At 57.7% G+C, this 15,880-nt stretch overlaps 1 protein-coding gene across 50 annotated transcripts in view; it reads right to left on the reverse strand.

Moving 5' to 3' along the window:
* The window catches only part of LOC122391490 (myosin heavy chain, muscle-like), an 84,110-nt gene that overhangs the window by 31,246 nt on the left and 36,984 nt on the right, over positions 1–15,880 (reverse strand). For 12 of the 50 annotated variants that reach the window (XM_043385451.1, XM_043385478.1, XM_043385488.1 and 9 more), the window contains 5 exons: positions 14,510–14,689; positions 13,707–13,860; positions 12,739–12,791; positions 6,434–6,521; positions 2,279–2,396 (listed from right to left, as the gene is read on the reverse strand). In XM_043385451.1, the coding sequence (XP_043241386.1) occupies positions 2,279–2,396; positions 6,434–6,521; positions 12,739–12,791; positions 13,707–13,860; positions 14,510–14,689 (593 nt within the window). Of the gene's footprint in view, positions 1–172; positions 291–823; positions 942–2,278; positions 2,397–6,433; positions 6,522–8,275; positions 8,364–12,299; positions 12,347–12,738; positions 12,792–13,706; positions 13,861–14,509; positions 14,690–15,880 lie in introns of all 50 variants that reach the window. The other 38 variants (XM_043385462.1, XM_043385480.1, XM_043385469.1 and 35 more) reach the window with 7 other exon arrangements.

Raw genomic sequence — 15,880 nt, forward strand, 5'->3', positions numbered from 1 at the left:
ATAAACCAAATTTAGCTGGTCAAACTGCTGGGCTACCATGAGCTGCAGCAGTGCCGCTATGTTTCAGTTTACGGAGACCCTCTGTGGCAGCAGTGCGGCCTCCAGACCCCGGCGCCGCACGCCGCGGGCCACCGCCCGACACTCTCCGGCCAGCCGCCACAGGGCCACCTGCCTTGGTGTGGCCGATGCGGTACTTTTCGTGCTCGAGTTCGATGACCTCCAGACACTTTTCGGTGGCATCCTTGTCGTCCGACAGGGCCTTCATCTGCTTGGGCGCCAGGATTGTGTAGCTTGGGGCACACGGTCACCGCAGGGTCACCAGAAGGTCACAGACGATCCACGGGTGGGTAATGGGCGGGGCGGGGGTCACGGGCGGGTAATGGGTGGGAGTCATGGGCGGGTCATGGGCGGGTCGTGAAAGCTGGATTCATCATTCCACCCAGCACGTGCAGGGTGGTTCGACAAAAGGTCACCGCAGCCGATGTGGAGTGGACACACTGCTGTCTGCTGTACGCTGCCGAGCTCGTGTGGAAGACAGAGGCTGCTGACTGGCCGTCGGATCCGCCAGTGCGGGCTGTCAGATAGCTGTTCACTGATCAGAGGTCAGAGGTCAGGGGTCAGATACAGAGATCAGAGGTCAAATGTCAGAGGCCAAGGTCAGAGGTGACCGCTCAGAGGTTCTAAGACAGATCAGAAGTCAGTCGTCAGGGGTCAGAGGTCAGAGGTCAGAGGTCAGAGGTCAGAGGCCAGGGGCCGTGCTGGGTGGCGGCGCGGTGAAGCGGCAGCGGTCAGCGGTGAAGCCAGGGTCTCGGGCAGAGGCTACCTTGGTGTGGCCCAGCCGGAACTTCTCCGGGTCCATTTCGATAGTCTCTAGGCAGGCCCTGGTGGCGTCCTTGTCGTCGTCGTGTTTTTTCATGATGGCGGGAGCCAGCACTATGTAACTTCAGTGACACGGCGCCACAACAGTCAGCGTGAGCGAGCGGAACTCAGACAACACAACACGACAGCATGACCCGGGCGCGCACTGGTCGCGGAGCATCAGTGCGCAGAGTCAAAGGGCCGAGACCGCGACGGCACTTATACGAGAGCTCCACACAGTTAACGCGAGCTTACATATGCGTAACTAGTCAATACTATACAAAGTCCCACAGCGCCGTTCCCACATAGTCATGGCCCACCCCGCGCTGCCCAGGGACTGGAGCCACACAGCCAAGGGGCCGTGGCCTACACAGTGGAGACCGGCACGGGAGGAGAGTGAAGGGTGGCGCTCCCGCGCCGTCCTTTTATACAACTGCAATGATCCCCTCTCTTAAAAGTGGCACTAAGAATAAGGAAGAATCGATAAACACACGAGTCCCCATTAACATAGCGCTTTCCCTTTGCCAAAACGTCGCTGTTTTAGGCATTCGCCCAAATAGGCACGGAACCCTAACAAAAGTCTTAAGTCTTCCTGTATAGGCATTAAAAACACATGCGTTTCTTGACTATCCAATTTGAGCACAGATCCCTGTTGGAGGCCGTTATAATCAGAGCAGTGTTGCTGTCCCGGTGAAGGTACCCGCGATGGGTGAGGACCCGCGATGGGTGAGGACCCGCGATGGGTGAGGTCCCTCCCTGTGAGCAGAGCCCGCTGTCTGTCCCGGCAGAGCGGCCGGCGTCAGCCGCAGAGGGGAGTCCCCGCCCCCGGTGTCAGCCGCAGAGGGGAGTCCCCCGCCCCCCGGTATCAGCCGCAGAGGGGAGTCCCCCGCCCCCGGTATCAGCCGCAGAGGGGAGTCCCCGCCCCCGGTATCAGCCGCAGAGGGGAGTCCCCGCCCCCCGGTATCAGCCGCAGAGGGGAGTCCCCCGCCCCCGGTATCAGCCGCAGAGGGGACTCCCCCGCCCCCGGTATCAGCCGCAGATGGCAGTCCCCGCCCCCGGTGTCAGCCGCAGAGGGGAGTCCCCGCCCCCGGTATCAGCCGCAGAGGGGAGTCCCCGCCCCCGGTGTCAGCCGCAGAGGGGAGTCCCCCGTCCCCGGTATCAGCCGCAGAGGGGAGTCCCCGCCCCCGGTGTCAGCCGCAGAGGGGAGTCCCCCGCCCCCGGTGTCAGCCGCAGAGGGGAGTCCCCGCCCCCGGTGTCAGCCGCAGAGGGGAGTCCCCGCCCCCGGTATCAGCCTCAGAGGGGAGTCCCCGCCCCCGGTGTCAGCTGCAGAGGGGAGTCCCCGCCCCCGGTATCAGCCGCAGAGGGGAGTCCCCGCCCCCGGTGTCAGCCGCAGAGGGCAGTCCCTGTCCCGCCTGCTTACCGGTGCTTGAAGTCGGCGTAGACCATGCGGTTGGGGAAGCCCTTGCGGCAGATACGGATGCCCTCGAGCACACCGTTACAGGTGAGCTGGTGCATCACCAGGTGGGAGTCGATCACACCTGCGGCCGGTCAGCGGCGGCCAGAGGTCAGCGGAGGTCAGAGGTCAGCGGCGGTCAGAGGTCAGCGGCGGTCAGAGGTCAGCGGCGGTCACAGGTCAGCGGAGGTCAGAGGTCAGCGGAGTCGGTTCAGCGGGTCGGTGGATCTGTGAGGTCAGGAGCTGGCGGTCAGGATCCTGCAGAAGGGCTCAGGATCAGTGCTGGAGAACTGTTCGTGCATGGTCCGGCCAGCTGAATGGTCAGTGAGCCTGCCAGCACCAGGTGAGTTGGAGTTGGGAATGTAGTTGGAGTTGGAGTAAAAGTTGGATTTGCAGTTGTATTTGGAGTTGGAGCTGGAGTTGCAGTCGGACTTCAGTCAAGCAACGGTTTAATCAGTGAGTTTTCGGCTCGCCCAAGGCTTTCACTTTGACACACCAGATAATATGATTCGTCGTGCCAAATGCAATCGTTAACTTTGAATTAAATTGCTGAATAACATATAAACCCAATGACTTTAAAACACAATGAAGTGGAACGTTAATCTCCTGAGGCGTGTCAGCCTAGCAAACATTTTCCAACGACGCAGCGTCCCTTAGAACGAAACGAGACACTGATCTAAGAGATGGGGCGACCACAGGGTGACTGGGGAGTGGGGGGGGGACGACAGGCACAGGCAGGTGTCGACATGCAGGGGCGGGCAGGCGGGGGGAGATGGGGTCCGCCTGCAAACGGCGGCCGGCCGGCCCACACAGACCGGCTGTTGCTCACGGCCGCGCGTCACACCACTGACCGGTGATGGGCCGGCCCCACACTGACCGGTGAGGGTCCGTTCCCTTCCCCCACTGACCGGTGATGGGCGGCCCCACACTGACCGGTGAGGGTCCGTTCCCTTCCCCCACACTGACCAGTGAGGGGCCGTCCCCCACAGTGACCAGTGAGGATCCGGCCCCCTCACTGACCAGTGAGGGTCCGGCCCCCTCACTGGTCACTGAGGCGCCGGCCCCCTCACTGGCCACTGAGGGTCCGGTAGAGCCGGTCGTCTAGTTTCTTCAGCAGTTCCTCTGGACTGTCTGTGCGGATTTAGATCCCACGCCTGAGTCACCCCTGACCTTTCTGCTCAGCTCTTGTGACCTCTGTTCGTGTTCGCTCGCCTATGCCTGTCTCCGTGTTCAGCTCCATGACCTCAATTTACCTCCCCTGCTATTTGTTTACCCTCTCATGGTTGAATTTCGTAGCCTGTGTGCACTGGCGGATCCAGGGGGGGGGGCCACGGGGGCCATGCCCCCCCAAAGGCCTAAAGTGGCCTGTTTGCCCCCCCCCCCCAAAAAAAAAACGCCAGAAAAATTGCTAAGAAAATATACCTTGATGGAGGTTTTTAGCCACTTGGTGAAGTAAAGCTTTCCACAGCATAATATGGAAGCAATATAGTAGCAGTGAGGGTCAGTCAAAAGTTGCGCGAGCGGAGTCGACCTTAAAAAAAAGACTGTTGTTGGCACGTGTTTATGGCGCGGCAGCTGGTAGTTGGCGGTGTTTCGCGTGGTGTGGCATCACTGGCGGATCTGGGGGGAGGGGGGGGGGGGGCACGGGAGCCTGAGGTGCCCCTGACAGGCCCGTGGTGCCCTTGCTAGGCCTGTGGTGCCCCTGGACCCTGGCAGGCCTGTGGTACAGTCCACAGCAGAAGTAATGTGGGGTTTCAGTCATGGGTATGTTCTGCTTCTGAAGCTTAGGAACGATTAGCCAGACTACAATGAAACTTTGAATGTAGCTTATATGTATCGTCACCCTTGCAGCTGCAACTTTAGCTATTGACATCTTCTTTTCAATCACTTCGCATTAAACAATCGCCAGTCAAAGCCAACCGTTGAGTTTGGTAAAACCCTACATTACTTTAGCGGTGGGCTGTACCTCTGGCGGGCCTAGGGTGCCCCTGCTAGGCTGCTGATGCCCCTGGGACCTGACAGGACTGTGGTGCCCCTGACAAGCCTAAAGTGCCCCCAACAGGCCCGTGATGCCCCCGACAGGCCCAAGGTGCCCCTGCGTGATGCCGTGATGCCTGCGAGGCCGGTGGTGCCCCCTGCGAGGCCGGTGGGGCCCCTGACAGGCCCATGGTGCCCCTGCTAGACCGGTGGTGCCCCTGGCAGGCCTGTGGTGCCCCTGCTAGGCCGCTGGTGCCCCTGGGCCCTGACAGGACTGTGGTGCCCCTGACAGGCCCAAGGTGCCCCTGCAATGCCGGTGGTGCCCCTGTAAGGCCTGTGGTACCCCTGCTAGGCCTCTGGTGTCCCTGACAGGCCCATGGTGCCCCTGCGAGGCCGGCGGCGCCCCTGGCAGGTCTCTGGTGTCCCTGACAGACCTGGGGTGCCCCTGACAAGCCTGTGGGGCCCCTTACAGGCCCGTGGTGCCCTTGCTAGGCCTGTGGTGCCCCTGGCGGGCTGGTGGTGCCCCTACTAGGCCGGTGGTGCCCCCGACAGGCCTGTGGTGCCCCCGGGCACCAAGGGGGTCATGACCCGTGGCCCCCCTTGGATCTGCCACTGATGCATAATATATTGATTTGTAAAGGCGTTATGGCTTATGCAATATGCAATTGCAGGCACTTGGTATCCCTCACTTATCCCTCATTGGGGCTCTGGCGGGCTCCTGAGGGCCCACGTCTATCTCCGGGAACCCATATAGACAGGCTCCTTTGGGTCCTTTCAGTACACTATAGCATAAGAGGTCTCCATGCGAGTCCTATACATACATCTGAGGGCGTACCCTGATGTCTGAGGTACCTAACTGCAGCTCCAATGGTCTCTTCTTACACTGGCGGATCCAGGGAGGGGGCATTTAGGGCCATGCCCCCTTCCCAGAGGCCTAAAGTGGCCCGTTTTCCCCCTCCCCCAAACGATAATGAAACATAGTTCAATCAGGGCGTGGCCCAGGAGCCGAGTTAGACAAGGCTGTTTTACCACCTCCCGGCCCGCAAAGGGACCCAAGCACTGACTCGAAGCGGGTCAAAGAGACCCTCCCACCTTCAAAAAAGTTAATGAATTGGCATGAAAACGATGTCGCTAGGTTCAGAAAGGGCGAAAACGAATATCTACCAAATTTTATCGAAAAATATTCACCGGTTTTCAAGAGATTATACTTTTATTTTTGTTTACTTTTTGGGATATCCGCTGCTGTTCCTAGCGACTTTATTTGAAAGTGCGGCATTTGTTGCGCGCAAAGCAGCCTATACCACCGCATGCTACCAAACGTTTTAGTAAAATATTAAAAAAATCATTAGATCTCCGCTGACGTCACACATTCAGAGGGGCATCCAAAAGCATTAGCCCCTCTGAATCAAAATGCTGCAATTTTGAAATTCAATATTTCCGATTTAAGGCATTTCTCGATGTTGTGAGTGCGTGCCGAAACCGGTAATTGTGAGCCAGGGACCCCATTTTGGCTATCTCAGCTCAAATCTAATGTTAAGGTGGGAGGGTCCCTTTAACTGGTCGATAAAAACAATGGTAAGTGTTTTAATATAAAGGCATGGGTCGGGTGGGCTACCATTTATATATTTTTCTTTTTAGTTAAAAAAAAATTCATAGTGCCAGGGCTGTGACGAAAAATAAGTGGACTAAATCCGATGAGAAAACAGGATTTGGGGGTACCCTAGGTTTGGCTCCTGCATGAGTTGGCCCCCCCCCAAAAAACGCAAGCCTGGATCCGCCAGTGCCTGTGTGCCACCATCGGTGCGCTGCGTTCCGGTGCTATTTAGGCTCCTATGCGCTGTGTTCCGGTACCCTGTGTGTTCCGGAGCCCAGTGTTCCGGGACCGTGTGTGTTCCTCTGCACTGTGTTCCGGTGACCGACTGACCTGTGTCCACCTCTGTCCACCCCCGTGCCCTGTGATTGGCGCCCTGTGCCCGGCGCCCTGTCACCGGCGCCCTGTCACCGGCGCCCTGTGAGCTGTGAGCGGCGCCCTGTGCCCGGCGTCCTGTGACCGGCTCCCTCTGACCGGCTCCCTGTGAGCGGCGCCCTGTGAGTGGCGCCCTGTGCCCGGCGCCCTGTGATCGGTGTGTGTAAGTGCTGACTCACCGGGCGATTTGGTCTCGTTGGGAATGATGCAGCGGATGAAGTGCGGCTGCGTGGCCCGCAGCGTCACCATCAGGTTGTTGAGCTGCTCCTGTCCGCCGTGACGTCACACAGTGTGAGTGTGACGTCATGAGGGGGGGGGGGGCAGCGGCGACGAGGACGGCACAGCACGGACGGCGAGGGGGGGGGGCGTGCACAGGGGAGGGACGGCAGGCACACACACTGTCTGGGCAGCGAGTGGCCGCGCTGGTGGGCGGGTCACATATGAGGTCACATGCCAGGTCACAGGGGGAGGCACAGCGGGTGGACTGGGGACTACTGGCGTCACACTCACAGCCTAGCTAGGGGAGCTCATCTATCCGACTGGGGCACAGCACACACATTGTATAACAGAGGGAAATATCAGGGCGCACACCGGGGTCGTCAGCCGCGTCAGCGTCTCAGGGTCACTCAGAGGTCAGAGGTCAGTAGAGGGCCACCGAGAGGTCATCTGCGCACTAGTGAACTAGTGATGTCCCGGTACCATCCCGGAGTTAACACAGGTGGGTGTCTATGGGTCCGACAGTGGGTGTCTATGGGTCCGACAGTGGGTGTCTATGGGTCCGACAGTGGGTGTCTATGGGTCCCACAGTGGGTGTCTATGGGTCCGACAGTGGGTGTCTATGGGTCCGACAGTGGGTGTCTATGGGTCCGACAGTGGGTGTCTATGGGTCCGACAGTGGGTGTCTATGGGTCCGACAGTGGGTGTCTATGGGTCCGACAGTGGGTGTCTATGGGTCCGACAGTGGGTGTCTATGGGTCCCACAGTGGGTGTCTATGGGTCCGACAGTGGGTGTCTATGGGTCCGACAGTGGGTGTCTATGGGTCCGACAGTGGGTGTCTATGGGTCCCACAGTGGGTGTCTATGGGTCTGACAGTGGGTGTCTATGGGTCCCACAGTGGGTGTCTATGGGTCCGACAGTGGGTGTCTATGGGTCCGACAGTGGGTGTCTATGGGTCCGACAGTGGGTGTCTATGGGTCCGACAGTGGGTGTCTATGGGTCCCACAGTGGGTGTCTATGGGTCCCACAGTGGGTGTCTATGGGTCCGACAGTGGGTGTCTATGGGTCCGACAGTGGGTGTCTATGGGTCCGACAGTGGGTGTCTATGGGTCCGACAGTGGGTGTCTATGGGTCTGACAGTGGGTGTCTATGGGTCAGACAGTGGGTGTCTATGGGTCCGACAGTGGGTGTCTATGGGTCCGACAGTGCGTGTCTATGGGTCCGACAGTGGGTGTCTATGGGTCCGACAGTGGGTGTCTATGGGTCCGACAGTGGGTGTCTATGGGTCCGACAGTGGGTGTCTATGGGTCCGACAGTGGGTGTCTATGGGTCCGACAGTGGGTGTCTATGGGTCCGACAGTGGGTGTCTATGGGTCCGACAGTGGGTGTCTATGGGTCTGACAGTGGGTGTCTATGGGTCTGACAGTGGGTGTCTATGGGTCCGACAGTGGGTGTCTATGGGTCCGACAGTGGGTGTCTATGGGTCCGACAGTGGGTGTCTATGGGTCCGACAGTGGGTGTCTATGGGTCCGACAGTGGGTGTCTATGGGTCCGACAGTGGGTGTCTATGGGTCCGACAGTGGGTGTCTATGGGTCAGACACTAGGTGTCTATGGGTCAGACACTAGGTGTCTATGGGTCACCAGGTAGTGTCTATGGTCTATGTCTACGGACGGGTTCTAGACGCCATGTGCAGTCCAGGGTTTCACGAAGGGGAGGGCATGGCTCCTCGTGCAGGTTCCGTGCGGGCTCCTGGTTCCGCGGTGCGCTGCGGTTCCGTGCGGACTCTGTGGTTCCCGCCTTACCGGGCGCCTTCAGCTCATTGGGGATAATGCAGCGGATGAAGTGCGGCTGCGTGGAGCGCAGTGTCGTCATCAGATTGTTGAGTTGCTCCTAGGGAAATGGCCAGTGACGTCAGTGGGGCAGAACCGGCGGAATATCACCGCAGTGGTGCCGCTGCCCACAGCGCAGTGCCGCCTCTCCCCAGGCCTGCTGGTGCGCCTCTAACCAGGGCGGCCGGCGCGCCGTGCCAACGCAGGGCCTCGAGAGCGGCGCCCCATCAGTCAGCACAGAGACCCCGGCAAACTGATCGAGGTGCTAACACATTCTGTCATCCACCGTTTTTAAATATTCTTTACAAGTTATGACACGAAACCAGGTTACGTTCATGGCCAATGTTGCCATCTGACACCAGGTCAATACTGTCCCCAGCTACACAAGGCTGTTTATACTGACCCCGTGGACTCTATCGACGCGTGCAGCTTTCAACGGAACACCAGGTGCCGCACTAGGGTCACTTCTGGGATAAGTGGGGTCGAGCAGACATGAGGGGTAACCAGCTCGCATTCAGTAATAAACTCGGCGAGCAGTGTAACGAATGCTGCTATCCGGCCGGGCCGAGACTGCAGAGATGCAGGGTCACTACGGGGTCACAGGGGGTCACACTAGGGGTCACAAGGGTGAGAATAGCGGTCACCGGAGGTCGCAGATACGCGCGGAGCCGCGCGGGGTCTCCTCAGTCCCTGAGGCGCTGCACGTGCCGATGGAACACCGGGCTGGAACACCTGACACAAAGGCTCGAAGGGACGCCGATGACGCGATATCGCGGACGTCGGTGGGTCACGGGTCGCGGCCTCAGGTCGTCCGGAGGACTGCTGCAGGCCACTGCGGGGCCACCTAGGCACGAAGGACCCACTCGGAGGCTACAGGGACCCGTCGAAGCCCCTTCTGGATCCAAAACAGCCGCCAGGGTGCAAAGAATATCTTCTCTGAACAGTAAATGGTATCTGGGGTTTGAGGAAGGATCTCTTTCGGTCTTTAATGTGATGTGGGTTGCACCCGCCTCCCACTGGCGGGCCGTTGGATAACCCGCCTCCCACTGGCGGGCCGTTGGATAACCCGCCTCCCACTGGCGGGCCGTTGGATAACCCGCCTCCCACTGGCGGGCCGTTGGATAGCCCGCCTCCCACTGGCGATGTTATCCGCCTGTGGGATTATGGTGGGTTGCCGCTGCTCCGGACGGACGGACGGACGGACGGACGGACGGACGGACGGGCGGACGGACGGACGGACGGACGGACGGACGGACGGACGGACGGTCGGACGGGCGGAGGGACGGACGGACGGACGGAGGGACGGACGGACGGAGGGGGGAGGGAGGAGGTCACGGCGATACAGCGGTGGGAGAGGTCACCGGAGGTCACGGCGGGGTACGTTCCTCAGAGGAAGGGAGGGAGGGAGGGAGCGCCAGCTGTCTCGCTCGGCCGGCATGGAAGCCCATACGGAGGCCGCACTATTCCACAGGGTGACACATTTACCCAGGCGACACCATTCTACCAGGATAACATGTACCAGGGACTAGGGTAGCACCACTCTACCGGGGTAACGCCATTCCGGCTGCGAGGTAACATATAGATCCTATAAATAAGGGAACACCATACGAAATTTGTGCAGGAGGTGACACCATTCTTCTAGAGGGTGCGGCATTCGGAAGGGTTAACACCACTCTTCTAAGGGTCTTCTCGACATTCGTATCGAAGGAATCATCATTCAGATACGAAAAACACCATTCATCTAGGGTAGCAGCACCATTTAACTGTGGGGTAACACCATTCCTGTTGCAGGGTAACACTGTTCCTACGTAGGTAAGGGTAACACCATTCCTTTAGGGAGTAGGGGACACCATCCATCTAGGGTGTGCGGCGTGCGCGTCATTCGGCTGCTGGCGGCGCTGCATTCCTCGGTGGTGGCTCTAACAGGGGGTGACGGGACGGTGCCACAGGGGGTGACAGGGCGGCTACATGTCCACCGCGCGCCGGGCGCCGGCTCCATGCAGCTGCAGGTGCCCGGTGACGTCGCCAGGGGTATCAGACCAGGGGCCAGCTACCTGCGCAGGGAGAGGCCGCTAACCGCCGCTATACCTCGCCGGACAGACCGAACGGCAGCCGCTGCCAAAGAGCGGGTGTCAGCAGGTGTCAGCGGGTGTCAGCGGGTGTCAGTAGGTGTCAGCGGGTGTCAGCGGGTGTCAGTAGGTGTCAGCGGGTGTCAGTGGGTGTCAGTGGGTGTCAGAGGTGTCAGGGGTGTCAGGGGTGTCATGGAGTGTCATGGGGTGTCATGGGGTCAGGGGTGTCAGGGATGAGCCCTTGACCTGTCCGTCGCTATAGGTACACCTGATAAAGTCACATCAAAGACAGACAGGACACAAGACGCCTGAAAAAGTCGCAGACCAGCGATAACACCCTCAAAACCAGTCACTACACCCGGGTCACGTGACATGATGGACAACACCGGCCACCAAAAACAATCTCCAAACCAGTCACTACACCTGGGTCACGTGACACGATGGAACAACACCGGCCACCGATAACAATCTCCAGACCAGTCACTACACCCGGGTCACGTGACACGATGGACAACACCGGCCACCGATAACAATCTCCAGACCAGTCACTACACCCGGGTCACGTGACATGATGGACAACACCGGCCAGTGCTGGCACAGACGGCGGGGCGGGACTGTGACGTCACCCAGGCGGTGCTACCCGTGACATCACCTGGTGATTGTCAGACGCACGGTGCACTCACTTTACCCACGGCACAGCCGGCACTGGGAGGGCATTTGTTCAGAATGAGGGGACATTTGTTCAGGCCAAGTGAATAGATCTATTCATTTACCATCTATGGTAAATACATAATATTACGTTGCTGCAAATTATCCAGGAAAAGGTATAAGTACAAGCTAACTAGAGACCTGCAAATTTATCGAGGTCGTGCACCTTTTCGAAGTCAATCAAAAGTGTGATACCGGTACGGGGAGCTAACGTAAGCCGCCATATGGATGGCCGTTTTACGCAGTACGACACGAACTCGATGACACGAACCATTTCTGTTACCTATCCCTATTTGACGTCTTAAAAAGAAACATGTTACAACATTCAATAGGAACATGGGTACACGGCAATCATCGTAATATAAACATAAATTATCCTCGAAATAAACATGCGTTCGAAAATGCAAATCTTATAGGTATCGTTGGTACTGATTAATCAAAGGAAAATAAAACACGATGCAGGCTGTCAGAACTGAATTTTGTAGGATTCAGTGGCGTCTCAAAACTAAATTAACTACAGAGTAGATAGTACAAAGTTCATTCACAGTGATAGAATCTGTACATCATTCGTGTTTTATTTAGTGCACTACTCTTGTTGGCGCATGTCCATAATTTCCCCAAATATAGTTAGAGGACCTACGAGGCATTCTGATTTCACAATGTATAAATGGAGTAGAATAGAGCATAACATAAAATAACAGAAACCACTTAGTAATTTTGATTAAATGCAACAATATCTAAATAAGTGCTTTTGTTAGAGTAAAATTTGAGAGATTATCAGCTGCTTGCTGAAACTGTAGGAAATAGTAGTGATTTTCATTCCAAGATTTGCCTACCCAAAGTTACCAGCTCCAGCAGACAAAAAAGACTGTGCCAAACTTGGTTTGGTCACTGCGGAAACAGTGCCCCTGTGCCCCAAAGGTCCCCCCCCCTAACGGACCCGTCTCAGGGCCCGGATGCAGCACCCCAGAGACGGACCCCCCCCCATCCAACTGGGGTCCGCCTCGCGGCCCGGATGATGCAGAGACAAACATGCTGCTGACCTCCAGAGTACAAAGTGTACAAAGTGATACAGTCCGGACCGCTGTGTACGGGGGTACAGGGGTACACTGCGGGTACAGTGACCAGTCCCAGACAGACAGACAGACAGACAGACAGACGGACATGCGGCCGGGCTGCAGGCGGAGGACACCATACTCTGCAGGCGGAGGACACCATACCCTGTAGGCGGAGGACACGGTGGCGAACCCGCCACCCTTCTTACGGCCTAGAACAGAGGGCCGGCGCGCGCGGCGGTCAGACACGGCGGCGGCGGTACACAGCGGTGACGTCACTGGTGGCGGTCTGGACAGGCCGGCCACACCGTCCGGTCAGAGCCGTCCAGCGAGCCGCCACCAGTGACGTCACCGGTGTGGCGGCGGCGGCGGCCGGCGGTGCCGCCACTCTGAGGCCTGAGGTCAGACCGAGCCTCGCGGTCACACCAGCCGCGCCGGGACACGGTCCCTGCCGGATAACGGCGGGCTGGTGCGACCGCTGCATGTCGCCTCAGTCAGCAGCGAGGACTCTCAGTGGACCACGCTGCGGGTTCTCACTGAGCCAGAGTGGCGGCGGCGGCCGGCCGTCGCGGTACAGAGCCGCGGCCCTGCTCGCTCTATTTACCCGATACATGGCCGAGACGGTCTGGAATGCTGAGCCCTTCTGACGCTTGGCGCCTGCAATAGGTGGTCGTCAGTGTCTCAGAGCAGAGAGCGCGCACCCAGCCACTGCGGCAGCCGGCGGCAAACAAACCCAGCCACTGCGGCAACAGTGGCAAACAAACCCAGCCACTGCGGCAGCTGGCGGCAAACAAACCCGGCCACTGCGGCAACCAGCGGCAAACAAACCCAGCCACTGCGTCAACAGTGGCAAACAAACCCAGCCACTGCGGCAACAGTGGCAAACAAACCCAGCCACTGCGGCAACAGTGGCAAACAAACCCAGCCACTGCGGCAACAGTGGCAAACAAACCCAGCCACTGCGGCAACAGTGGCAAACAAACCCAGCCACTGCGGCAACAGTGGCAAACAAACCCAGCCACTGCGGCAACAGTGGCAAACAAACCCAGCCACTGCGGCAACAGTGGCGAATTGACTCCAGTTGCAATGCAATAAATTACCAAAGTGAGAAGTGACCAAGAAAGCGAGCAAGTCGATTCAACAGAACAATTTTCAACGCCTTGCGATGTTAGCGCTCATATAGACAGCATTCGACGAGGAAATCTTCGTGACAGTGTGTTACGCCCGTTCCTATCTAAGCTAGGCAGATCTAAATCCAAAAGCTGGGACACGTAACTTTATAACTTGGTTCCGAAGTCCTAGTCCATTTTCAGAGCACAACTTTTATTCGACCCATTTATGGTATATTTGGTATACATGCTTAGTGTGACATTAAATCCTGCCATCACATTACGCTAGGAAAAAGAGTGCCACACTCGAGTCAAGCGATAGGGCTGATATCAGAAAATGATTGGTCGTTTGCGTGAAGTTTCAAATAGCTTGTAATTGTTATTCACAAGCTGGACCGGTGAATGGTGATGTGTCCTCACCCTTTTTGCGACACCCTCACCGATTCGTCTGGCATCAGCTCACCCTTTCCACCGGCGTCCTGGCCGCCCGACTGTCCCGGGTGGTCGGCGAAAATCTCCTGCGCCAGCATGTTGGAGCCCTTCTTGAACTGGTCGACGACCGTGTCGTTGAGCGGGTCCTTGTTCTTCTCCAGCCAGCCAATCAGGTTGTACGCCACCTGGGGGCGGATGACGCAGTGAGGGCCAGCCAATCAGGGTCCTGGGAGTGGATAACGTAGTGAGGGGCCAGCGAATCAGGACCTTGACAGAGGGTGGCGTAGTGAGGGCCAGCCAATCAGGGTCCTGAGAGCGGGTGACTCGAGAGGAATGTGGTTCATCTATTTGTGCCTGGCCTGACCAGGTCCACGCCACCAATTGTCGGCTAGAGGGAGCGGAATTCGTTGGACTCCAGCTCGAGCACTGTCGGTCGGAGGGCGCTGAGGCCGTTTGTTTTCATTCATTTCAGCAAGAGTAGGATGCAGAGACCGTTTATTTCAGTTATTCTGAAGTAAATTCTTCTCTCAAATGCAAAATGTTACAAAATGTTTTGAGGATTGGCCGCAAAGCTCGCTGTTCAAAAACTCACACACCTAAACTAGGCATAGTCACTTGTCTCTCCTCATGCAGTCAAAGGCCCTCAAACTATCAGTACCGCCAGTGATCCCCGCACTCGTCTCTCACCATGTCCCCAGAGGTCCCCAAACCCAAACCGTCAGAAGTCCCCAACCCTCCACTATCAGAGGTCCTCAAACCCTCTCCTTCAGAGGTCCCCAGCCCCTCCCAAACCCAAACCCTCCACTGTCAGAGCCAGGTCCCCTACACGCTCACCGTTCCGGCGTAGTGCACGATGGCGAAGTGCGCCTCGGCCTGGCCCTGCTTGGGCGGCTTGGGCTTGATGAAGCAGGACGACTTGCCCAGGTGGTTGTTCTTCAGCTTCTCCTCGAACGTCTTGTCGGTGGCCTTGGGGAACATGCTCTCCTCCTCCAGGATGGAGAGGACGCCCATCGGCTGCGGCGCACGCGGACGGCGGTCAGCAGTGGAGGGAAGGCGGTCAGCAGTGGCGGGACGGCGGTCAGCAGTGGAGGGAAGGCGCTCAGCAGTGGCGGGAAGGCGGTCAGCAGTGGCGGGAAGGCGGTCAGCAGTGGCGGGACGGCGGTCAGCAGTGGCGGGACGGCGGTCAGCAGTGACGGGACGGCGGTCAGCAGTGGCGGGACGGCGGTCAGCAGTGGAGGGACGGCGGTCAGCAGTGACGGTACGCAGCAGTGGCGGGACGGCGGTCAGCAGTGGTGGTACGGAGCGGGATGTTCACAGGGGATGGTGGGAGAGGGTTTCAGAATAGATATACATAGATGTACAGGTTGGAGGGATGTCGAACGCGAGCAGAGCTGTACATGATCAATGGGATTGGAATATGGGGAACAGTGAGACTGTTTGCGTCAGGAGACGCGCTGCCTCGGCCAGTCAGCCGACTCACAAACCAGAGCTATATCGAGACTGTGGCAGCTGCCGACTAAAATGGTTATAGGCACCTGCAACTTGTTCTTACATTCAATCAGTTGTAAAAATGAACAAAGATATTACGGTATCTTACATATATATCAGAAAACCTAAACCACTACATCTACTCGGAGCATCATCGACCAACAATCTCATCGATATGGTCATCAGCATTCGCCTTAGGGCCAACAGACACGTAGGGATGCATGCAGCAGCGGTTATACAGCACAGCAGAGTCCAAAGCATCCGCGACGTGAGACAGCGCATGCAGCGGAATTATTTACCTGTACCTGGGTCCAGACCTCAGCCGATTTGCGTTGAATCTACGAGATGCACTCAATGAGACATACGCTATCCTGGTTAACTTAAAGAGTTAGGCCAATTACTTCTGTCATCTGTCTATTATTTAAAGAAATAGAGTAGCATACAAGTTACGTCACCATCACTAGCTACTTCAGTTTATTTATCATGCAGCGACCAGTTGTTACGTACGCTATCTGTAGTCATGCTCTAGAAGCGGCCTTTGACCCAGTGCACTAGGACGACACTGCACTGCTACGGCACTACCCCAGCCAACCGACAGTCCGGCCACCGTGTACCCGGCTAGCTGGTAGTGTTTTATGAGCCGCGAAAGCGACGCCTACATCGTCCGCCATGCTGCCAGGAGACCATCGTCTTCTCCTAGAGAGAAGTCGGCACCGG

Source organism: Amphibalanus amphitrite, unplaced genomic scaffold (assembly GCF_019059575.1).
Source record: "Amphibalanus amphitrite isolate SeventyFive unplaced genomic scaffold, NRLGWU_Aamphi_draft 000440F_arrow, whole genome shotgun sequence".
In the NCBI taxonomy this organism is placed as follows: Eukaryota; Metazoa; Arthropoda; class Thecostraca; order Balanomorpha; family Balanidae; genus Amphibalanus; species Amphibalanus amphitrite.